This window comes from Sciurus vulgaris, assembly GCF_902686455.1.
Source record: "Sciurus vulgaris genome assembly, chromosome: 9".
Classification (NCBI taxonomy): domain Eukaryota; kingdom Metazoa; phylum Chordata; class Mammalia; order Rodentia; family Sciuridae; genus Sciurus; species Sciurus vulgaris.
The window spans coordinates 126,671,313-126,697,790 of NC_136469.1; the positions used below are offsets into that span (position 1 = coordinate 126,671,313).

At 37.2% G+C, this 26,478-nt stretch overlaps 1 protein-coding gene across 1 annotated transcript in view; it reads right to left on the reverse strand.

Moving 5' to 3' along the window:
* Nucleotides 1-2,632: 2,632 nt before the first annotated feature.
* ANAPC4 (anaphase promoting complex subunit 4) overlaps nt 2,633-26,478 on the reverse strand; it is a 37,271-nt gene continuing 13,425 nt past the window's right edge. The window contains 23 exon segments of the mRNA XM_079153497.1: nt 2,633-2,957; nt 3,346-3,469; nt 4,155-4,328; nt 5,192-5,266; nt 6,061-6,162; nt 6,263-6,301; nt 6,383-6,444; nt 7,260-7,357; nt 9,260-9,353; nt 10,545-10,601; nt 10,905-10,961; nt 12,642-12,688; nt 14,706-14,761; nt 17,418-17,469; nt 17,552-17,652; nt 19,113-19,140; nt 19,143-19,184; nt 19,187; nt 19,296-19,338; nt 20,041-20,105; nt 20,852-20,938; nt 22,409-22,492; nt 23,935-24,039. Of these exon segments, the coding sequence (XP_079009623.1) occupies nt 2,730-2,957; nt 3,346-3,469; nt 4,155-4,328; nt 5,192-5,266; nt 6,061-6,162; nt 6,263-6,301; nt 6,383-6,444; nt 7,260-7,357; nt 9,260-9,353; nt 10,545-10,601; nt 10,905-10,961; nt 12,642-12,688; nt 14,706-14,761; nt 17,418-17,469; nt 17,552-17,652; nt 19,113-19,140; nt 19,143-19,184; nt 19,187; nt 19,296-19,338; nt 20,041-20,105; nt 20,852-20,938; nt 22,409-22,492; nt 23,935-24,039 (1,821 nt within the window). The 3' untranslated portion in view covers nt 2,633-2,729.

Consider the following 26,478-nt stretch of genomic DNA (forward strand, 5'->3'; position numbering starts at 1 on the left):
CAACACAATTTATCCTGGAAAAGAACAGCAGAGAACACCGTACGTAAAAAGTGCCGATCTTGATCAGGGACCACATGCCGTCAACCAACATGCTCTACATACAAGTGCCTCTTGCTTGGTCCTCACATCTATGACAGATGTTCGATGGCCCACTGCACAAGGCCAAATGCCAAGAGACCCACAGAGCGAAGTTCCACTTCCCAGCTTCCTCCATGTCCCCACACTTCACTTGCTGCTCACTAAAATTCCAAACTCAAATTCAGTACTTGTGGTTACACACACTAAAGTGATATCTATGATAATCAAACTGATTATAAATGTTAAAGCCAAGGGCCTAGTGGTATAAAGACAAAAATAACAGTATACATTTAAATATACAATGATAAACAGAAAACTAACTCTATACATTTTATTAAAACCTAAAAAACCTTTGGTTATCTGTTTAAACTTTACTTGGATATAATACAAGTCCAGTTCCTAAATATTTGTTTCGTACATTAAAAGCAGTAATGAAAACCCACTGTCTCACAACAGGAATGATACACAGTGTTACTTCAATTCAACGTTAGGAGTTGACTTCAACAGAGGTAGTTCCCAGCCCAGGCTCAACAGCGAAGTCTGAGAGTTTCAGTTTCAACTTATGCCAATGCCAAAACAATAGGAAGCAAATGTGCATATATCCAAAAAAATCTACTAATGTTGAAGTCATATGGGAAAAATACCAGTAACTTGCTTCCTATTGTGAAATTATAATTCATTCTAAGAACAAGCTATAATTTTTTGTCCCTAATATTCATCAGTTACATGGTAAATTTGTGCAATGCATTCATTCCAAAATACTCTCCGATCTCGTTTCTCAGTGTAGTCTGACTGTTATCTTTCTTGCTTACGAAAGCTCATTTCAGACATTCTATACTATACCATGAACACCAACCACGAATCTGACATTTATGTACATTATATGCCAATCAAGTTTAAGGCCTATTAAGTGTAAGGCTGCAGTTCAACATTTGGTCTTCTAAAGACGTCTGCCCTGCACCTGCACACCACAGTGGCTTCTGTTCAGGTTTCCCTTCAAACCTCACAAAGATCAGACTAACGGAGGTGCCCTGCAGTCCTGTCAAAGGACAAAACTACAAGTTTAGGTTAAGATCTTAACTGGCATTATTTTATAATTCTAGAACTGGCACCACTTCATTCCATAAAATAGCAAAAGTGTTCTGAGCAGAAGAGGTTGATTATACAGCCCAAGAAGGACTGAGAAAAAAATAGAAACAAGGAACAAAGAACTAATCATTTCAAAGTTAGAGGGAGACAGAAAAATAACTGACTGGTTAAAAGGTTACTTTTTGGTGAGGATGGAGGCAGAGGGAATCCCAGATGCCATGCCAATTGAAACTGGCCTGTTTAGGAATTTTGGCTGTTACCTCAAGTTCTACTGATTTCTCCAAAGGTCAGATAACAAATTTTCAGTTTGACGACATGGAACTTCAGCATAGGTGGTCGGCTGGGGCCAATGCAAGAGCCTAGTCCAAAACAAGGGCCTCTTAGAATTTTTTTTAACAATTCCTAAAACTCAAGTTTAAGTTGCCCACCTATTCAAATGAAAAAATACACAGCAACATAGTATATAATCCGGAGAGCAGCTAAAGATATTTAAAGCTTTAACAAGTGATTCTTCATTTATCAGTGAGCTGGTATAAAGATTCATATATAGGCCTTGAGTCTCTTTCCTGCTCAGCTCACTCTGCTCTACCTTATAGAGTGCTGCTTTCATCTTCAATTAATCTGCACTTTGCCTATTTTAAAAATAATTCATAGATAAAATGGATACCCTCTGAAGGTCACGTAAGAATACTGTCCTTCTGACACACACCTGTAGACCCAGCAACCTGGGAGGCTGAAGCAGGAGGATCTCAAGTTCAAAGCCAGCCTCAGCAACTTAGTGAGACCTTGTATCAAAATAAAAAATAAAAAAGCACTGGAGATGTGGCTCAGTGGTTAGTGGCCCTGGGTTCAATCCCTGGTACCAAAAAAAAGAGAAAAGAATACTATCCTACTGTAGGAAACCAGCATTAGGAAGTTAACACCAGTTCATTTGCATTGATGCTGGATTACGGAACCATATTTCTCATGTTCCCAGGTGATCACCAAACAGAGCTACCAAGTCTACAAAGGAAACATACACATCTAAAAACTGCTGATTCAGAGCACAAAGGAACACATGAGAAAAGATAACCCTGTAGGTATCAAGCAGTGTTTCTGCTATTTAAATCATAAAAGGTAGGATTCATCATGGGTTTAGAGTAAATCAATATAAGTTATTTTAAAACAAATTTGAATGTATTCTAGAAACCTAAAATGAACTATAAGGGTAAGATAGAAAAATAAAAATAAATGTCTAAGCCTTTATAAAATATTGAATTCATTAAAATTTTCAGTGATGAATGACTATTTCACTTCTTCCTCACGTAAGAATAATTCTGGACATCCTTCTGACAGACTTTTTCTTTACGTTCAATTTGTGTTTTCTTTAAACTCTAGCCTACACATGGTATTATAAAGAAATCTTAGCAAAATGACTGTGGTCTATGATAGTGACCATACCACTAAGAGAAGATGAAACAGAATATGAAAAAAATTAAATGTACTGTTTATTTCTTTGTTACACAAAGAAAAATGGTCCAAGCCATCTTAGCCCATCTCTAGACAAGCACCAGCAGGCTAGGTCACGAGTCTAGCTCCGGGTCGAGTTTTTCCACTTTAATGACTATCTCTGGGGCCAGAGCAGAAGCAGCAGCGTGCTGGGTCTCCACCTCCGACTCGGACAGCACCTCCTCCTTGATCCTCACGGGTTTATTGCTGGCCTCCTCCTCTTCATCGGAAGACTCATCAAGCTCCCATTCGTCATCAATGTCCATTTCAAACACTCTCACGTGGCGGAGGTTTGAACTTAACTAAAGAAGAAAAGGTCATACAAAGAATTTTTAAATTAATGACTTATCAAAAACATATAAAAAAGGAATGAGAAATCAGAAGCTCAAAGAATGATTTTACAGGAAGTCATATTCCTACTGGTTTACTACAAAACTACTAAATGCAGTCCTCATTTTAAATAAAACATACAATGGGGACAACTGCATGAGACTGTTAAAGTCCAGAATATTCTTAACTACTTTTTAAGCTTTCTCAGAACAAGAGAACTAAATAGCTAAGGCCACTACAAGCTCATCCTCAAACTGGAAAGCACAGAAGGGCTCTTATTATATCATATATCTGTATCTGAAGAAGCATCCACAGAAGCAACGTCTCTTCCTGCTTAGTGAACAAGTTGCAAATACTTACCACACAGGACACTTTTCGAAAACCATTCCCAGCAACATACTGTGCTTTCATACTTTCCAGCAACCTCCAGTGCTTCTCGAAATGCATGGTTCTTGTGGGAATGACACCACATTGTTCATCTAGCCTAGAGGGGAAACCAACCCAGGAATCAGAGGGGATCTTCTCTCCCTGATTACCAGGGTGGCCCCAGGGAACTGTGGGTTCTAATTCTATCCATACTCTCATCTGCAATGTATTAAGGGAAAAAAAAAAAAAAAAAAAAGGCTGGAATATGATTATATAAAAATACTATAATTCCAAATAGGAATTATTATTGTCTTAGTAAGATTCCTTTTCAAGGAAAACCAATGGAAACATTTTTTATTTAGAGAAGAGCTCTAGTTACTTAAAGATGTCAGTCAACTAAAAACATCTCAGAATTGGCTGTGTAGTCTCTGCATGGGTACTGAGGTTCCTAATTCTACAAAGTACTAAAAGCAAACCTAAAATAATTAATTCCACAAACTAGGGTTAATGCTACCCTTGAAAATAAAACTAAAGAGAAGTCCATTCTCCACTCAAAAGAATTTCCCATACTGTCTCTGGATTTACTATTAAAGCAAAGGGACAAGGAGAGCTAAATTAAACTCAGCATTTTTTAACAAAAAGTAGGAGCAGTCCCCTCAGCTGCCTCCAAGGTAAATTACCCCTAGGAACTAGAAAACCATTACCTACCAGAGCTAAGAAAAAAACCCCTGCAATCTTTGGTATATGTTAAGAAATAGTCAGTTGTTGCATCAGGTAGACAGTCTTATTAGTGAGTTGGTTACCTTGTAGAGTAGGTCCCGGTGAACTGATACTCTGCGGAATCTTCACTGTTGTATACTAAAGACAATGGCAACTGGACCAAGAGCCTGTCTCTTCCTTCGCGTCCTATGGTGTCTTTAAGAACCACCGTTACAGTGTCATCATCATAGAACTGTGCGTCTAAACAACTGTAGGTGCTAGAAGTGAAATCAGTTTGTTATATCAAAAATGATCAGGACTATTGTAAGAAGATACTGTATGCATAATGTTACACCTGTACCAAGCAGGAAAAGGACAACTGAAACAACATCAGTCTGTAATAAAACTTTTGCACTAATTTTTCATAAATATAACTAGCTCTTAAAAGTAGGTAATGAAAAAAAAAAAATATGTGCAGCTGGCAGAGTACTAGAGAACTCCCCAAAATCAATGGCTAGGCCTTAAGCTTGTGAAAATCCGCTCAGTGACACTATCCATATAGCTTGAGTAAACAGAATGAACCAGACTGAAGTAAAAAATGGAATTTCACACATAAAAAAAGGTAGAGCAATTCCAAAGACCTTACTATTAAAAAAAAAAAAAACTTGTGTAAGGAAAAAAGAGTGAGAAAAAGACCAACTTCTGATTGTGTCAGCTCTTTCTCCTACAAGGCCTCAGGGATGGCTTTGGTACTGTTACCTTTTGTATCCTAAGAAAATCCCAGATCAGTGAGAATAACACTTTTACTTTTTTTGATGGTAACATGAATTTGAGCCCTGTAGGCCATCTGGCCCCTGGAACCACATTACTTTCTTAGGAGACAGGACATTCAGAAGAATTAATTCTTCCTATGAAAACACATCATACAAATTCCTGCAGAGCAGCAGAAGTCTATTCAATCAGAAGTCAAATTATTTTCTATGTATAAAACCTATAAAGAACCTGGCCCCTCTCTCTACAGAAAGTGAGAGCCCTTCTGCCCACATCATCTCTGTACTTCTCTGTGACTATATTAAACACACACACACAAACACATTTCACAAATACATGTACACGTCATCCACACAAAGTCAAGCCTTACCTCCTCCTGACTTTTTCAGTTGTGGCATATGTGAAGCTTCCGAATTTAATACCAATTAGTCCAATACTTACAGATCTTGAAGAAAGAAAGGGGAAAAGAGACTTTGTGGAACAATCTGGATAAAGCCAATAATCTAAATGCTTGAAAGAACATGATTAGCAATGTTAGTATACTTACCTGAAAACTACATCCCACAGCAAAATAACACTGTTCTCACTCTAGAATACGGTAACTAATTTAAACAGCCAGATAGTCAAACCAACTTGTTTAAAATCCTATGGTTCCCAAACTAGCTAGGTTCCTTAACTAAAGACATCTGGAATGGCCAAATTGTTTTCCTTTAGCTATATCTTGGTCTCAAAAAGTTTCCTTTAAATCTCAATTTAAAACTATTTAAGATACTAGTGGCATTCTGAACATGATTTACCCTTCAGAATTTTCATCTAGGTTTCAAAAAAGTCTCTGTGGGCAAAGCCTCTATCTAAACGAAAGGCACACTTAACCTTAGGTAAAAATTCTTTCATTAATAGTTTTGAACTTCTAGAAATGCGGGAGATATCTGGATAACCTCCTGATTCTGCTGCCATATTTTTTCCTAACCCAGGGGGGGAAATACCACATATAATGGTGAGATGCCAATATAAAATTAAGTAACCTAAAACAAAAAAGGAATCACACAGCTTCCTATCTCAGTGTTATGATCTTAATGTAATGTTGCTGTAAAAATATGATTTAGAAAAGTCAATGACAAACCTAAAGATATGAGCTAGGTTAACTACAGAAGAGCTGGAAGGGAAGCTATATATATTTTGTTATTAAAAACAATAAAAATCTCATCTCTCTGACACACACTTCAAATTAATACTTACTGGGAAATATCAGTATGTCTCCTTAAGATGCACATTTTATAAAGTGAATCTTCTAAAATAGTAAAAAGAAGATAATGTAGATTTGAAGTTTTATTATTCCACCTAAGGGAAAAAAAGTGAACATTGTAATATGGTATTTAGTTATCTAAGCTTAGAACAAAATTGTACTGTTCACACAAGATGGGGAGAAACAAAAACTTACAGAAAAGGAAACTTCAACAATCTACGTGTAGAATCCTCACTAAAACAAAAAGGGAATAAAAGTAAGAAAAAATTCAAATGGGCTGCTAAATTATACTGTTCAACAGGCAAAGGGAATTACCTTCTTGCATCTCTATATAAGGGAATGCAGATTGCTTGATTCATTGATTTTCCAATTACATCCTATAAAAAATAAGATTTAAAAACATAATTAGAGGGGGTGAGTACGTAGCTCACTGGTAGAGAGCACTTGCCTAAGGATGTGAGGCCCTGAGATTGGTCCCCAGCACTGCAATGAAATAAAAACATACTTAGAGCACTTACATGCACAGAGATACTCTACAGAAAAGCGTGACTGACCAGCACTGTTCACAGGTAGTGAAAAACAATCATCCACATATCAAACCTTGCACAGGAGAAATCTTAATGACAATTACAACAGGAAGAAAAAGAGAAAGATAGTTCTGGGCTAAAAAGAACCTCAGAGCTAAGCACATGGCAGGTGAAGGACCACCTTACTTTAGTCTCACAGCATCAATAGTTTGTTTACACCTTTGGTAGTAAATATGAGTCACATCAGCTCTGTAACTAAGACCTTATAATGAGGCTGGTGTTGTAGCTCAGTGGTAGAGTGCTTGCTTAGCACATGTGAGGTAGTGTGTTCAATCCTCAGCACCACATAAAAATAAATAAATAAAATAAAGGTATTGTGTCCATTTACAACTAAAATATACATTAAAAATACTTCATAATGAGTTTGTTCTGGGAGCAAATAAAATACTATACATGCCAACACTTTAATATGTTTTTTAAAAATTTACATAAGAAAACAAGATAGATAAGATTGAACCACATGAAACTGCCATTTCTGATAGCCAAAACAGGCAAATGTCAGCATTTTCGTATAGTTCATTCTCGTGACTGTGGTCATTTACATAAGTGAGTCAGGTAGTGTAGATATTCTTGCTCCCAAAGACATGCATTTCTTTCAAACTTACTGCTGGCTTCTGCAAACACTGATCAATGATGTTCTCCATCCTCCTTTTCACAAAATGCAACGACTTTCGAGGATAATAAGGAAACAGCAAAGGACTTTCTGGTTTCAAACAAAAATAGAAACAAAACTAAAGAAAGGTATAGCAAACCAACAACCAGGAGAAAGTGATCTACTGCTAGAGCCAGCCTGACTACCTTGCGGTGGGATTCTCACTAACTTTCACACACCTCATTAAAATGACCATGGCAGCCGCGCAGTGGGGCACATCTGTAAACCCAGTGGCTCGGGAGGCTGAGGCAGGAAGATCACGAGTTTAATGCCAGCCTCAGCAAAAACAAGGTGCCAAGCAACCCAATGAGACCCTGTCTCTAGATAAAAAATACAAAATAGAGCTGGGGATGTGACTCAGTGGTTGAGTACCGGTGAGTTCAATCCCTGGTACCCCACTTTATCCCCCAAAATGACCATAGTCTTCTGCCTCCCATTGCCCCTCTCCCCCAGCCTAGGCCCTAAAAATAAGCACACTAGTGCGAGCTTGGCCCCACCAAAATCCAAGAGTATGTTTCTGTCGGCTGTAAGAAGAAAGGAATGATTGGCAGCCGTAAGCCCATTCTTCTCTACCTCAGCCACAACAGAACGATAATGGCAGGGCAGTGCTGTTTTGGAAAAGTTATGGTCCTACAACAAAAACGAGACAAGAAACCAGCTCTGTGTGAATGATCCCCTCACTTTTTAAAAAGACTTATCAGTAGAAAATTATAGTTTAGTATTCACTAATCCCTGATGACTAGGTTCTTCTCGTGTGTCATTTCTGTGCTTAGAACAGCCCTATGAAGTGAGCATCGCCATCTCCAATTTACAGATGAAAAAACAAAGGGGCTTCGTAGGTTGAGGCAACTGCCTGGTCAGAAAATGAGTGTCCAGATCTACGGATCAAACCCATTCTGACTCGGAAGCCCACTGCCGTCCTCGGTGCCCTGGAGTCACCCTTGACACAGCATCCCATGTCCCACTTGAGCTGGCCAAGAGGCATTTTTATCATGTTAGCTTTTCAAGTTCCCAGGGAATAACAATGCTGTGGACACAGAAAGACAGGTGGTCTTTGTCCTCAGTTCCTGGAACAGAGTTCCTAAAACCCTTGGAACTTGCTGGTGTGAGGGAAGGTCTTCTGTTTCAATGAGGTAAGTCTAGCAACTTAAGACAGACTTCAGCTGGGGGCTGGTTGTTAGGAAGACCAAGCCTTGGCCAGAAGCTTGGAACTTTGAGCTCTACCCTGCAAGCTCTGAGGAGAAGTAAAGGGCTGGAAGTCAAGTTCAACTACTAATGGCCAATGATTTAATCAATGGTGTCCATGTGATGAGGCCTCCATAAAACCCCAAAACAATGAGGGTCAGAGGATGTCCTGGCAGGTGGACACACCGAGTGCTGGGATGGGCATGGAAGCTTCTCCCTCCATACCTACCCTGTGCATCTCCTTCTAGCTGGCCCTTCCTGAGTTGTATTCTTCATAATAAACACAGTGGAAAACTCAGTTTTCTGAGTTTTTGAGTCATCCTAGCAGATTATCTAACCTGAAAGGGAAGGGGAATATGAGAATCTGCTGTAGCCAAGTCAGATAGAAGTGTGGATAACCAAGGGACCTGGCACTTGTGACTGACATCTGAAGTGAGGGCAAGCAGTCTGGTGGGACTGAACCCTCAACCCTGTGGATTCTGGGTGAACTCCAGGTAGTCAGTATAAGACCCAAAGTGAACTGCAGGACACTCAGTTGTTATCAGGAGGGGAAAAAATATCATTTCAGTGTCAGCAGTAAATTTTAGAGTGTTTTGTACCTATTGCAGTAAGGTTAAACCCTATTTATCATTTTCTGTTTCTCTAATTAAATAAAATGGACACAAAGAATTAAGTCTGAATAACTTAAGTATTCAGCAAGTATTCAGACAAACCATTAGCTAGTCTTAAACATAAATGTGGTCAAAGGTTATCTCGTTCATGAAGTACCTTTAAGATGGTTGCTATTCTGGAGAAAGTCATACCACTGATTTCCTTCTGTGTTAGGGGGTGACACAAGATCATCGTCTTCATCTTTCAAGTACTACAGAGATAAAAATTTAAACTTCATAAAGCAAAGCATAAGAACTTCCAAAATAACTGACATTTTTCTATATAATCAGTTAACCTGCTTTACTGCCAAGTACTCTGAAAGTTCACTACTATTCCCTTAGAATAATAGGGATGTGACCAAAATTTGCTATGTGTCAAACATTTAAATACTGTACAACATTAAAAGATTAGAATATGACAGGTATACAATGCATACACTGAGCTTAAAATGTTGTGTTTCATTTTCATGAGCATATTTTAATTTTACATGTATAAGTTATAAATTAGTTTTACAAGTACCAACTGTGAATATGCTCTTTGGAAGCTGATTTCAAGGTGTAGACACAGACTCCTGATGCTTTGAGGGATCCAGTGTTAAAATAATGTCAAGAAGTCACTCATCCTTTTCATTGTGTTGGCATTTGCACCTACGGGAAAAACTGCCGGTGCTTTTGCTGAGTTCAGGCAGTGGCCCCAAATCATATCGGCAGCCAATGTATCCTGTTTTGCCACGTACACAGAGTTTCATTTATCTTTTATGGAGCTATAAACTGTTAATTTTACAAAATCTCAACACTTGACTACAAACCTTTAATATTCTATGGGACAGAATTAGGAGGGATACACAAGGTACTTTTGTACCAAAGCCAGAATATTATCTTGAGGAAGAGCACTTAATCACACTGTTTTAGTTACTAAGTCAGGCACATTTTTAAAAAATGGAGTTCTAGCTGTCTTCTATTAAGCTGGACTTCAGAGACTTGCAAAAATATAAAACACCATTCTTGACTGACATTTTTGTAGTTATTTCATTAAAAATATTTATATTAACATGTAACGGTAAATGCAGTATTAACGGTAATTCATTATTTTTAATGAATTAATAGTTTAATAATTTCATGTTCTGTTTAATTTTTAATTCCTAATAATAGCTACCATACACAGACTACAACCCATGTAAACCATATAAACAAAAGCTCTTTGGGGTCAATAATTATTAAGAATGTAAGAGGGTTCTGAGACCAAATAGCTACTCTTTGCTAACTGCTACTCTTTGCTTTTTTTACTATCAGGGCAGAACTACTACATAACTTGGTATAAACTTTGGATAATACAGATTAACATTAATAAAGATTAAAAGTCAGTTCTTAAAAATCAAACTCAAGTAATCCAAAGTCCATACCTGACCAACTTTTTCAACATTAAAATATTTTCCTTTTCGATTATAAAGATCTGGAGCCTAGAAAGAACACAACAGTTTAATTCAAAAGAAAAAGAAAATAACTAAAATTAAAGACAAACACTTTAGAAGGAACTGCTAATAGCAATTACTATTTTCTTTCATTGATTATAAGATATACACACAAACAGAAGTTCATATTATAGACTTTGCGTTTAATAAATAAGCACTACCATTAATTAGTTCAATAGTTAAAAAAATCCAATTGTTAAGGACTTAAATTGAATTAAATTACTTCTTACCATTGCCAGGTTTATTGCAATTTTTCAAAAAAGCAGCATTAAAGGAACACCAAATTCCTACCTCATTAAAATGTTCAGTAAGAAATTCAGCAACAAATGTGATATCTTTTTGAGTCATCTATCAACAAAGAACAAAAAAAAAAAAAAAATTAAGATAAAAGGAAGCTTCCCATACTAAGTTACAGTTAGGAGTAAGCAGCTCTGGTGTGCTACTGGACAGGACAGTAGGGTGACTGTAGGTACCAATAATGTACTGCAGAGTCTGAAAAGCTAGAGGGATTCTGAACGTTTTTCTCCATAAAGAAATAAACATTTAAGGTGCTAAGTATGTTTTACCTGATTTAAATATTATGCAATGTATGCAAGTATCAAACATTACTTGGTACTCAGTATGTATAACTTTTATGCCTTTATGCATCAGCCAAAAATAAATTTTAAAAATAGTAACTGTCTCTGTAAATAAAACTTCCCAATAAAAGGAATATTATGTAATAATAAATGTGACTTTTTTACTATCTACTAAAAGCCACGAGAAAACGAAGTTCCTTCAAAGAAACAGATTATGTAGCTATGAAAATAAGAACTCCTAAAATTCTGAGAATGTAATTGAACATTTTAATTCCATTTTTCAATCAACTAATCCAACAACTACAGAACTCTTCACAGCCTAAAGCTGTAGATCATTTTAGGCCTTGTGCAAAAACTGTGCAGGGGGCCCTCATTTTGGGAAAGGGGACTGCAAGCCCCTAAACCTTGGTGAAGGGCTGCAAGTCCACAGTCATGCTTGTGTCACTGTGGGCCCTGGCTGCTGGTAATGATCAGGTCTTTACCCCACCCTAGTTCTTCAAGCACCCCAAAATTTGCACATTGAGGGCCCTCCAAACAATTACATATTTTATCTCCCCAAATAAAGTTAACAGCAATATAAATAAAACAAAGAATATTTAGATTTTGCCTGAATAGTAAAAACTTCAAAGAACAATAAGTATGAGGAAACAGTCAGGTGCAGTGGTGCACACCCTATAATCCTAGTTTCTCAGAAGATTGCTAGTTTAACTTCTCAGAAGATTGAGGCCAGCTTGGGTTTGCTAAGATCTGCCCACTCCCCATCGCAAAATAAAAAGGGTTGGGGACATAGTTCTGGTAGAATACCACTGGATTCCACTGGATTCAATCCTGTTACACACACACACACACACGTTTTGAGGAAGTTAAAGAATACAAATATACAATACTATGTACATTATAAAACATTATACAAACTGAAAATTATAAATTTAGATAGGCATAATTGAAGATATTCTGTAAGATGAAATATATACAAAATATGTATATTTCTTTTTAAAAAGTCTTAATGGATCTACCTGATGTCTAGAGACTCTCATCTTGCTAACAATAACTGTTTAAGAGTACCCAGATGACCAACAAAACCAAGCTCAACGTAACAGTATCAATACATTAGAAAAATACAGTTGTCTCTTTGTTTCCACAGGGACTACCTCAGGCCCCCTTGAATACCAAATTCTAGAGATGCTCAAAAATTATATAAAATGGTATAAACAGAATAATCCACAAACATCCTCCTGTATACTTTAAATTATATCTAGACTACTTACAACACCCAATACAATGTACAGCCTATATGAATAGCTGGCACATTTTATAGGGGGAAATGACAAGAAAAATAGTATGCAAATGTTCGGCCAGATGTAACATTTTTTCAGAATACTTTCATCCTGCAGTTGGTTTGAATCCACCACTGGAGGATATGCAGGGCGACTGCAAGCCTGTCCATTACCTTATTCAGCTCAGGAAGCACATGGTCTTCTGTCATTCTCAACATGGCTAGAAATGAAAGTTAAAAAGGATCTTTAAAGGAAAACAATAAACACAATTTCAATCAATCATACATTTCAAAGATAGAAATGTTTCCCTGGACTAAATCTTCTATTTTGAACAGTTTCTTTCACTAAGAAAAACATCCTTTTTCTGCTAAACCATGAAGAACTTAAATCTGATTCCTATTTCCAGGGTCAAAACTCATCTAACCATTCTAAACTATTATTTTTCTTTTTCTCCTTCAACTCAACCTGTTGCCATTCCTGCTATCTTGTGCTAACACTGTGTGCAAGGATTCCTCTTGCTGCCTGGTGATGTTTTCTGTCTCAAGATCTCAAGGAATTCTTTCCTCCAAAGCCTGATGATACCAAAGAAATAGGCTTATTTCCCTTGGCTTTTTTTTGTTACACGAAGACGTTTACACTAAGATTTACAATGCATACACATACTTACATATATGCATATTTATACACTTCTCTTTAATTAGTATCTGCAGTTGACTCTGCTTTCATTGAGCTGTCCCCATCAGCAGTGTACTTGGTATTCTGTCCACCTGCATGAAGCCTAAGCAGGGGCATTGCATATGGGTCTGCATGTTTGAGTCTAACTCTTAACTGTGCTTGGTCAGTAACAAGTATGTCAGAGGTACTTCCGCAAATACAGATTTTAGTCCCTGCCTTCATGGAGACTACAGTTTACAAAACAGACCACTAAGGTTAAACAGCCACTGCTGGTGGCAGAGGTAAGATTACGGTTAGGTGTCCAGTGTGCTGTCCCCAGTGTCACACTCTCATGACAAGGACTGAGCAGTAATCCATTTGTCTTCTAATTCTGATACCTATTACCATCAGGACATGCAATAAAAGAAACCACATATATTACCTCCAATAACTATAACTTTTCAAACTGAACTATTACTTTTGTTAAAGAAAAGGATTCCTAACACCTCAGTTTTAACACTGTAATTTATTCTGACAAACCAGGTCCTAAATAGGCTGGTCTGACACACACTCTGATTCCCCATTCTGACTAGTGCCTGTATAATTTTTAGGAAAATCTAAGAATTTCAAGTATCACATCTGCAGATCACATTCAATCTTTAAACGAAAGCAATTTTATTAGGATGACAAACATGGAGTCTGTTTTAATAGTATCAGAACTGAAGATAAGGACATCTATTTAAAGGATACTAACACATTACAAGTAATTTACCAGCTATTTCACTCTTTAGAATTTGAACAAATATGAGATAAATTCCATTTATAGATAAATCTTGCATATGCTGAGATATGTAGAGTGTTATTTTAAGAATATTAAGAGTTCACAAAAATAGCAGTATAAAGAACCTAAATAAAATGCACAGTAAATGCAATAAATACTGCAGAGTAAATATCTAACCATTTAGTATCAAATCAGTAAGTATTTGTTAACTAAACTGGTAACATAAATACAAAGATAGCATGGAGACGCAAAAACCATCCCCGTCAACAAGCTATCAAGCTGGGTCCTCACTACCCAATGGCAGTGCTCATGGAAATGTTGGAGTCCTGTGCTGCCAGTGACCATGACTTCTGAGAACTAAGTGCAGCCAGACTGACTATGAAACTCAATAAGGAATTTTAGACAATTTCTATCAATTTTTAAAAGCCACATGTGGCTGGTGGCTACCATCATGGGCAGTGATCTAGAGACCGAAGAGCTTTAAAAACACCAAGTACCTAACAGTGGCCAGGGTTTGAAAATATTATCTGAACCCACGAAGCATTAGAAGGTAAAAAGAGGATGGGTCATCTGTGAGTGACAGGACAAAAGATGTTGCAAGTTAGCTTTCCTCCTCCTGTGGGGAGGTAGGGCTGGTCGTATGTTAATAACCATGGAAGCCGGGAGAAGGGGACAGTGTGGTTCGTGATCCTATTCTCTCTACTTTCATAGGTATTTGAAACTTTACTGGAGTAACTGAAACAGTCTGAGATGCTACTCCCACAATTTTTTAAAATGTTAAAATAACAAGAATATAACTTACCTACATACAGCCACCGAAAAAATGCTTTGAAGTTTTTCATACTACTATCTATAACTCTAAGAAGATAAAAATAAATCAGAAATAAGACTATTATGTGGGTTTCATGTATCATTGCTCAATTTGTCATGGAATATAAAAATCCTTACTGTTCTATTTTATTCTTTCTGGATGACATTTAAGTCTTTGAATCAGCAGATTTTACAAATCAAACACATCCCTAAAAATAAAATGTCAAAAAAAGCAAATCCTGATTCTTTTCAAAAGCAAAGCCAATAACTCACATTCTAACTGGCTGTAACTTCCTTGCTACAACTGTGTAATTGTCTTTCCAGGCATTGGTAAAGTATGAAATCCTTTTCTAACTTTGCAAATAAAAGAAATCAGGAAAAAAGAGTTTTCAGTATCATTCTCAGTTTAAAAAATACCCATTGGTCAGTAAGAAAAACATCAATTCCAACAAGAAAATCAATATTATAAATTTGTAGTATGTCACTACTTCTGATATCAACAGACATTATTTTCTTAAGTTGATTTTCCCATCTGACAATATCTTAAAAATGAATGTTCATGGGCTTTACACAAATGCACCCTCAAAATTAAATGTTATAAATGAAAGTAATTTTCATTTTGATGCAACTATTACTGAATGCAAAGACTGGCAGTATTTTTTAAAGTATCTTTAAGCTCATATCTGTAAGATAATGACTCTAAACAAATAATACCTCCACTTTTCATTCCTGTCTCAAGACCCTTTTCAAGTATGAAGTTTTATAATACCACTAGAGAGGTGGGGTCAGTAACATTCACTCTTCTTCATAAACTAAATTACTTGAAATAAAACAACACGGCAACATCTCCTGTTATAAGACAACAGAACCATACCTCTCTTACAATTAGAATGAAAAAAGAAAAAAGAAATTTGCTTTGTGTCTTTCCCAATCAATACCCTCACACCCAATTCCCAGGCAACCAAGCTAACATCAAAATTACCACTGCCTATTTCTCTACTTGTAACCTGTAATAATAATGCTATATCCTACATACCTGAAAAGAACAAAAAATTAAAGAACCTTTCATTCGTATTGAAAGGTGATCACAAAAAAACCGTAACATTTTAAATTTGCTCTCAGCAAATGTGGTAAATCAAATAATACTTTAAAATACAGGGAAAAGCAATATCATTTTAACTCTTGTGAATCTTATTTTTAGTTCTTTTATAGGTTATTTCTATATTTCTGAACCATGGCTATACTGCATGTACCTATTTTTATCTGTTTTGATTTTCCTGGACTCTGTAAGTGTTGAGAGCAGTGACAGAAGATGGAAGAGTAGTTACTGAGATCAGGGGTCTCTGATGTCCTCATGGCTGTGGCATGCCTGCTTCCTGGGAAATGCTTTTGTGCAAGGGCACAGGATGCCTAGCTGCTGTGGCAGTGCCCTGCATGAGGAGGCTCTGTGCCAGAGCCCTATCAGCACTGACCTTTATCTCAGGCAACAGCTCCGGGAAGGAAGGAATTCTTATGCTAGACAACACAATGTTTCACCAGTTCTGCTTCTCTGGTTCCTGCTAGCTTTATAGTAGCTTTAAACAGTGGACTTTCTTGAGAGCTACACAAAGCTCCTAACATTGCACTTTGCAACTGTGGATTGTAACTATGGAAAAGCTACATAGGATGTCCTAGTTTCTGTAACTTTCCTGAGTGCAAAGAATAATGGTTGCATAGTCTTTAACCTGATAATGAGACATATATAATAAAGATTGCTGGCGTTAACTCTTTAGATCTGCATCTCCATCAGAGAGCAGAGCTCCACCTGATCCCAGCTTAATCTTCAAGATATGTGTCTGTGAATCTTTTCCAATCCCCCTTTGCCTCTCGCCGGACCCGAGAGTTTGGTCACACTTTTCACAACATGTAAGCCCTTCTTATTTTCTTCTACCAGCTATCTTTGTCACATTCTTCCATTATCCTCCCTGTCTGAAGGGTGATACTACCCCTGGCAACCCCTCTGTCCCAGATGCTCCCGTAGCCAGAACCCCTCCCTGCTTGTCTGCACACCGTGCCCACCCCCCGTTGCCTGTGGAGCTGCCGCACTCTACCTACTTTATTGCTTGCATGGGTTAGCTCAGGGCTTTCAGGATCCGCTTTGTTTCTTTCCTTAATCATTTCTCTGAAAAGCATTCTTCAATAACTTCACTCAGAAAGCAGATGTGGAAGACAAATTTTTGTGTTATTTCTCCAACCCTCATTCTTAATTGATGATCTTAGCAGGATTTAAAATTCTGAAGGGGAAATTAGTTCTCATGTAACTTTGGAAGCACTGCTTCATTACAGTCTTAGACTTCCTGTTGGTGATAGGGGATATCATGCTTCCTCATTTCTCACTTCTTAGGAGGGCTGTTTTTTGTTTCTTATCTCAAAAAAAGCACACTCTTAAGAGCTTTAGTCTTTATCTTGGTATCTTGGAATTTTACAACATTTGTGAGATGTGGGTCTTTTCATTCATTCTATTGAAAATAAGAATTATTTTAAATTGAATTCTATTGCATTATTATTTTGATCATTTACTCTCTTCCCTGTCTTTTAAATTAAATTTTTGTTCTACAAATCTATTTGGTCAGATATTAAAGACTTCATGGATTGATTCCCTCCAGGGTGAGGCTAGGTAAGATAGGAAAACAGTTTTAATTTATAAGATAACCCCATTACTTACTGAAGAAGTTCATTTGCCTTGAGTATGAAAGAACCCACAGCAGTAATAGCATCTAAAGAGAAAAGTTAATAAATATCATTTATTGAGTAAGTCAACTATGTTTAATGCATTCTGCTGAGAAATCAAGTAACCACCTTCAATTCCTGCAGCATCTAGTCCAAGAGGCTCGTACTTCTGCTTCCACGAAGCCATTCCTTTCAATTCACTCAAATGGTATAATAAGGACTCTGAGCCACTAGTAAAACAGCAGAAACAAATATCATTACTATCATCAAAGTGGTGGGGAGTAACTACTTCATCTGAGTATCATTCTAAGTTTTCAGAAATAGAAAATAAATAAAAAACAAAACAAAATGAAAGGTAACTTTAATTTTCTTTCTACAAAAAATAATTCTCATCACAGGGCAGCCTCAACAACTTAGTGAGTCCATCTCAAAATAAAAAATAAAAATACCGAGGATTTAGCACAGTGGTAAAGTGCCCCTGGGTTCAATCTCCAATACCAAAAATTAAGCTCTGACTTGACATCAGGCACTGTGCTAGAGGCTGAGGACAAAATGAATGATGGTGTCTTCTTGGCACTGATAGGTCACAACTGCAGCATCATACGGTATATACTGTCCCAACTACTACAATTGCCTTGAAGGAAAGGCAGTGGGTGAAGGCGTGACAAAAGAACCTGATCTAATCTGGAGGTCCAGGGAAGGTTTCTCCGAAGGAGTGAACTGAACTGAGAACTGGTGAGCACAAGCCAAGAACAGTGTGGGAGTGTTCTGGAAAATGAGTAGGGCCTTAAGAGGGCCCTGGGTGAGAAAACAAAATGTCAGATTTGAGAAACTAAAAAAGCCACTAGTGTGGCAAAGCAGAGAAGTAGGAATGCTAAAGGCCATGTAAAGGTCTGGCTCTAAGAGCAAAGGGAAGTTCTCACAAGAGTTCTCAAAAGAGTAACGTCATTAGATCCACTGAAACTACATTCAAGGACAAAACATGGGCTAGAAGAGAGCAGTGCAAAAGGTGTCCACAGGGCTACAAAGGGCTAGAACTAGGTACTCAGCATAATTAATCAAATGTAACTTGCATACTCAGCATTCACTTGCAGACTGCTTCCCTAAAGTAGCTGTGGACAGAAACAGCATGAGGCCTGGAAGATCTAGGAGCAAGTCTCAGCTATGATATTAATTATGGGCCAGCTGTAATACCAATTCTGAACTTCAGTCTCTTCCTGTATAAAATGAGGATAATCACGACAAACTGCCAAGGTGTTGAAAGAAAAAATACACTGTACGCATTTACTTAATTTCATTGTTCAAAAAAGCTACATAGGATGTCCTAGTTTCTGTAACTTTCCTGAGTGCAAAGAATACTGGTTGCATAGTCTTTAACCTGATAATGAGACATATATAATATATCCTAATATAAATATGACCTATTTTAAAATATCTCATGCCTAAGTGGAAAAAAGCCCAGACCGGGTCTAATATGAAAACATATTAGAAAATTATTTGATACAGCAGAACTACAATTATTGACTCTTAAATCTTGGAGTATGCCAATATTCCCCTCAAATACCAATGCAACATTTTAACTAGCAAGGCTCAAAAACAAAAATGACAAATTGAAGAAGGTTGCAGAAAGAGACCAATGATATATGTATATGTGGAAGAAATACCAAAAAGTTCTACATCACCTTCATACCTCTGTAGGTGACTTATAACCAATTTTGTATACTGGAATATGATGACTCTATAGACTGGCCAAGCTTTTTAAGCCCTAATTAAGAAAGAAAATGTATTAGGATACAACTAGGATACTATGAGCCATTCCAAAAAAGAAAAAAATTAAGAAGGTATTCATAATACAAAAAATACTTCACAGCACCTTTACTGTTAACTGGTTCATCAAGAGGGTCTGAAGTTCAGCACTACAATAAAAAGAAAGTGTTTTTAGCCATTTTTTCATTCAAAACTAGAATCCATTGCTTAAAACTTAAATTTTAAAGTAAAAACAAGATTTTGAAACAAAGTAAACAAAAGGAACTAGTCCAATAAAAAATGAAGACTTTGCTGTATTCACAAAGGGACAAAAACAATAAAGCCTAGAAGCTAACTTAAAATATAAAAGAATACACTGTATGCCAAACCAGCCCTTCCAATCAGTAAGGGGAAGGCGAGATACTCAATAATCACATGAACAATTACCTAATCACTTATTGAAAAAAAGAAGCTAACCTTTCACAACATATAATCAGCGAATCACATTTAAAACACGTAAAGGAAAAACCCATAAGCCATAAAAATGTCTTTAGATAAACATATAGATCAATATTTGAATTTTTTAGAATAAATCTTCTTAAGATACCAGAAAGATTAGTTTGGCTACATAAAAATTTCAAAACTTTTATACATTTAACAAATGTATATACATATACACAAAATGATCCCATTTACATAAAAAGTACATGGAAAAGCCTCAAAAGATGTACACAAGGGGATCTTATGAACTGAATTTTCTACTTTTTATTTTTATAATGAATAAGATTATTTTTGAAATAATTACTGTTAACAAAAAAGAAAAGAAAACAACAAAGAGGGGTAAGGCAGGAGCACCTATCCTCTTTTCTTACCTTGCTTTCCCCCACAACAGCAAGTGCATGAACTCATCCTGCACGGATGTGGTAGTGTTCTTTTCCTAGACAGAGGGAAAACAATTATGATACATACTTTATAAATTATAAGCATGTTTATTCAAAACTGTAGGAACACAACCCCTATTTCAACACCTGCTGTTCCCCAAGCCCCAACTGATCCACTTTGCGATCCCATCCCCACTTAAGTAGTATCAATGGGAAGAGAGTTCGTTAGGGTTTGGATGTGATTTGTCCTCAGAGGGTTCATGTATTGGAGGCCCAGTCCTCAGAGGGTAATGCTGAAGTGGTGGAACCCTTAAGAGATGGGGTGTAGTGGGAGGTGGTTAGGTCATTACAGACACTGCCCTAGAAAGAAATTAAGGTAGTTTTCATGGAACGCTGGCTAGTTTCTGCAAGAGTAAGTTATATAAAGGACAAGACAGATCCCTACCCATGCTCTGGCTTCCTGTCTTGCCATGTGACACATACTGCTACCATGATGCCATGAGACTTTCTCACAGGAGGAAGAACATGTGGGGATACACAATCTTGGACTTTCAGCCTCCAAAACTGGGAGCTAAATAAACCTACTTTACATATTACATAACCTTAGATACTTTGTTGTAGCAACAGAAAACTGACTGATACATAGTCCTTTTTGCAAATCAGAGAAAATGTGAGATTAGATCAAGTCACTTGAAACAAATGATTTTAGCCTTTTATAAATCTGACAGATTTTTCTTATGTACCTCATAGAGTAAATGCAGATATTAGGCACTCTATCTCCATGAGAAACTGATTATAGTACCTGCACAAACTTAGTGAGACGAGAATCCATCTGCATCAGTATTTCTTCCCATGCTTCACACATACATGTTAGTGACAAATTTATGTACTATCAGCAAAAAAAAAAATATATTAAAACAGCAAAACAATTTACATTTAAATTGTGCTTCTTATGTAGAGTTCAAAGAAATCTAGTATTTACTTTCAATCGACTTTTAACACAGTTAAGCCCAAGAAAAATAGGAAATCAGAGAGAACCTTTGGTAATCACTTAACTACAAAACATTCAATGATTCTTTCAACTTTATAATAAAATATTCTTAAGGGTTTTGTTCTGTATATTTGGTACTTATTGACCCTGGGGGCACTTAACCACAGTGCCACAGCCCCAGGCCTTTTTTATATTTTATCTAGAGACAGGGTCTCACTGAGTTGATCAGGGCCTCCCTAAGTCGCTGAGGCTGGCTTTGAACTTGTGTTCCTCCTGACTCAGCCACCCAAGCCACTGGGATTATGGCAGGCACCACCATGCCAGGCTCATTCATAAGTGTGTATCTGGTAAAACAAATATCAAGTTTTATTTTATATGTTTTATGTACACTAACTGTCAAAATGCTGATTTGTTCTGCTATTCAAATGTCAAACAGGACGCTTACAAAGTTATTGATCTCTAGAAACCTCTGATATCAAGTAAATTAAGGATCACGGTAGAATAAAAACAATGTCCACAGTTTTTTGTCCAACCATAATCTATTTCTCCAGGCCTTAAATCTGGGCTGACCTACATTTCACTCTACCAGAACACTGCAGAGAAAACACTGGTGGGTACAAGGCCTCGGGCCTTTGCACACTTCCACTTGCACTCTTTTTCTTTCAGTAGTGGGGATTGAACCCGGCGGCATTCTACCTCTGAACTACATTCTCAGCCCATGGTGTGCCATGTCATCTTTGAGACAGGGCTTTGCTAAGTTGCCCATGCTGGCTTCAAACTCAAGATCCTCCTGCCTCAACTTCCTGAGTAGGTGGGATTACAGGCATGTGCCACAGCACCCTCCTGCTTGCACTCTTGATACTCCTGCTATCTATCACCAGATGAACAAGCCTAGGCTGGCTTGTTGGAGGATAATAGACATGAAACAGAATAAAGTCATACTAGCCTAGGACCATGTATTAGCTTACATGATCAACCTAAATGAGAGAAGCTACACCAGGCCCAAGTAACCAGAATCTGCTGGCTGAGCCCATCCAAACTGCTAACCTGCAGACTGCAAACTAGTCTGGCATGAACTCATTATTATAAGCCTCAATACTTTATTTGCAATAAAATGCAAATGAAATTTTATTTATGGGAATATTTTAAAAGACTCAAACCATTCTTTTTCCTTTTCTTTTGGAGGTGGTAACAGGGTTGGGTGGAAGTAAATTCTCAATTAAATTTCCTTTTCTTGCATTCATGAATATAATGAGAAGATTAGTAGATACTCCCTATTATAGATAGCTTTACACAATAAAAATTTTAACTTTCCTCTCTATGAAACTTTAAAAGCTTATAGTAAATACATAAAGCAATTATAAATACCTGTAAAAGAGCTGATATGTGAGTAAACTTTCTGGCCATTCGAGTTACTTCAGGTAAGAAGGAGTACAAGAGATTAGTTTCAAGCTGTAAGACAGAACGAATGTCACAATCAGAGGCATTTGCTTCTTATAAAGACAAATTTTTCCTGCCCAGCTAAAAGACATTCTGTATAAGATAGTCTACATCTAACTATTAGAAAGACAATATCAGAATTCTGCCCACTTCAAGCATAACACGGTTTAGAGACTAACAGAGTACAACCTCAGGATTCCTATGTGTGACTATGCACAGATCACTCTCTGGGTCATCAATCCCTTTTATGTAGCTACAAATATAATAACCTAGATTGTAACAGTATTATGAGGAAATTAAAAATGATCACAAATGCACAACAAGATTAAGTGGAAGTAAAAAGAATTAAAGGCTACTGATAAATATAAAGAAAATATTAATGGTATGTGAGCTGTCTCTCAGTGAAGTTGTCATTAAAAGATATCTATTATAAAACTCATAGAAAGTGATAATTTTTATCATAGTCCAAGTAAAATCATGGTGATCATAACACCTCAGGCTCAAGATGAGGAGCAACACAAACAGCCAATGTAGTAAATTGCAAGTTATAGGTTCTATGACATTCTGGATGCAACAGAGACTGCTGGAAGGCACCACATACGTCACATCTTAGGTTAAATGGCAGGGATATTTAAGATGAAAATATGGGGAAGATTTCTTGGCAAGGTAAAGCTATAATCCACATATCCTATAGGAGCTCCATCAAAATTTCCTCATCTACAACATGAACATCAAACAATAAAAGAAGGGTTTTCCCCAATATTAAGTGCTCACTTTACCTAACAGGCAATGTGCTTATTAAGAGCACGGATGCTAGAACCAGACTGCCTAGCATCACCTTCTAATTCTGAGACACGGAGTAAGTTCTGGTTTCTCTGTGTGCCAATGTACTTAATCTATAAAACAGGGATAATCAGTACTTACCCATGAGATTGCTGTGTTTGAAGCACTCAGTCATAGCACATGTTAAATGACCAATAAAGATTATTAGCCTTTAGAACTATTAAGGACAAAGTCTCAAGAAAGCACTTGGTCTAAAGTGACACTGATATAGAAACCAATTAATGGTTATCAATAGATCACTGAAATAATGTTTTAATGAAAATGACATTCAAGTACAGAGGGCAAATATAGTATTAAATATAACAGCATTCAATATATAAGATTTAGAAACTTGAAGTACTTTTAAATTTTGCTTTGGTGACTATTAGAATATTGTGAAATCTGGGTAATAAAAACCTATAAAGGCTGGAAGGCTGGGGGTGTATCTCAGGGGTAGAGAGCATGTTTAGCATGTGTAAAGTCCTGGGTTCAATGCTCAAAACATTTAAAAAGAAGAAAAAAAAAAAAAAAAAAGAAAGAAAAAGAAAACAGAAAAATTCCCCCGAACAACAAAAAACTATAAAACCTAAAAAATATATAATTACTCTACTGTATCAAACTCTAGTACTCACCTGAAAGTATGAAACTTCTGAAGCACCGCTGGTAGAAACCTCTGTGACCACCGATAATGACTTCAAATCACTTGATAAACATAGTGCAAGACAAGTACCGGCAATCTGTAAAATAGTTAACAGTCACCCCCAGTACTGGGTATTACCACTAGATTTCCTCTGTTTATAATACTGAAAGCAAAAATTTAAACAGTTATAGACACACACTCTTGGTCGCTGCCATAAGCAGGACATAGGTAGCAGGTGAAGGTAGGCCTGCATGACCCTCCTAGTTCAAAGAACACACAAATACCCTGATTCCTGCCTCTCACCATACTGAATGTTAAAGAACCAAAATATTCCAAAGAATCTGTATTTTCTACCACTTCAGGGAATGGTAAGAGTAAGATAAAAAAAAGATGGAGAAGACCAAGATTCAGCAATAGTGGTAGATTTGGTATTGGGTTTAAGATTATTTCTCATGACTCACTATTTTCCAATCACGAATTATAACTCCTATCTACCACAAGCTAGAAAAAAATGTTAAATCATAACCAAGTAGATCATACTAACCTTTTGGTTAAGGAAAAAAAATTGACTAGTTCCACCAAAAGCTCCTGATCTATTTAAATCATACTGCTATTACTTAATCTTAATAAGAAAATTTATTCTCTCAATTTTTTGAGAATAGTGGTGAATGCCTACAATACCTGTAACCTGGGAGGCTGAGGGAGCAGGAGTGCAAGTGTGAGGCCAGCTTCAAAAACCACCCTGTCTCAAATTTAAAACTATAAAGGACTGGCATAAAGCTCAATGGTAAAGCACTCCTGGGCTCAATCCCCAGTACCACCAAAAATAAAAAAGAGAATAAACTATCCAACTATCGGTTGTACTCTCTGAATATTTAAGAACAACAACAACAACAAAAAACTTAAGTTTTATTCTTATTCCATAACTAAACTGCTACTATATTCTATGTTAAACAATACAGGAATTTTTTTTAAAAAACTTACTCCTACATGTGGCTGCCACCATTTTGAGACAACAGTCAGGCCCCGTAGGACCCCTGGCCGGACTGACTAAGCCCCATCTCCAGGATCCCTCAGCTGACTGATCACTCCCTGCCTCTGGGGCCCTCACATCGACTGACTGCTCCCTGCCGCCAGGACCCCCAGACCAACTGACTGTACCCTATCACCGGGACCCCAGACCGACTGATTACACCCAGCCTCCAGGATCCTGCAACCACACCAAACACACTGGACCTCCAGGACCCCTGCCTGATCAACCGCATCCCGCCTCCAGGACCTCCAGCTGACCACATCAACACCCTGAGCTGCAGCTCCCCATTTGCCAACACATTTCAAAGCCAGAGCGGCCATCATGGATAATCCTGGAAGCTGTAGCTCCGATCTTTGGGTGGGGCAAATCCCATCCTGAGACGCCTGCTGGAGGCTTGAAGCTCATTGTCAGGTACCTCTCATGCATCAGGCACTAAATACTGGGAGGTTTCATTACTATATGATTGTTATACTGTAGATTTTCTTTTTTCTCCTTATTGAAAAAATTTAAGTTTTTATTTCTTTACTTTTCTTGCTCTCTTTTCCTTTTGTTTACCTGTTCCCTCAGAGTCTTTTTCTCCCTTTTTTGCATGCTAACATCCAATTTCTTTTGATTACACTCTCACCCTTTCTATTATCTAGAACTTCTGTATATTCTTCTCTTATCCCATTAACAGCCACATTCTACATCCCACTGCATCCTCTTTTGTCCTCCATTAGAAACTGCAGACCTTATTGCAAACCTGTTTGTTTTACCGAAGATAATATTTGAACTCATTCTGTTTACTATGACAATTTTGTTATTGTCCTCATAGGGACTATTTGGTCTAGGATTGCACAGTGTCTGAATTGGGCACTGCTAATATTGATCTCCCCTTAAAGAAAGGGTTTTGGAAACCTATAGGGCCACTATAAGCCTATAGGGGGAAATCTGCAATACCCCAGATCTGCACTGTTAGAGGGGAAGATACATGAACAACATGAAAAAACAAGGTAAGAAAATGATCCAAACAAATCTAGATTCCATATTAACAGAATCCAATGACAGTATGGTAGAAGAAATATCAGAAAAGGACTTCAGATTATATATGATTAAGATGATTCACAAAGCAAAGGATGAGGTAAGAGAGCAAATGCAGGCAATGAACAATAATACCAATAAGCTGAAAAGAGCAACTGCAGGAAGCAAAAGATCATTTCAACAGAGCTACGAGATTCTCAAAAAAAAAAAACCAAAGGGAAATCCTTGAAATGTAGGAAAAATAAACGAAAAAAAAAAAACTCAATGGAAAGCATCACCAAAAGACTAGACTGTCGCTGGCTCTTTGCGGTTCCAAAATCCGTGGGTATTTGTCACCGCTTGCAGCAACAACTTGCACAGGTCTTATGGGTGGTGTAGTGGAAACTGATGCACTTCTATCTTTCTCTTTAGTGCACTGTTTTCTTGTTTGTTCATAGAGGATAGAGGAAATGAGGTTTACTTGCTTTGAGAGGAGAGAGAGAG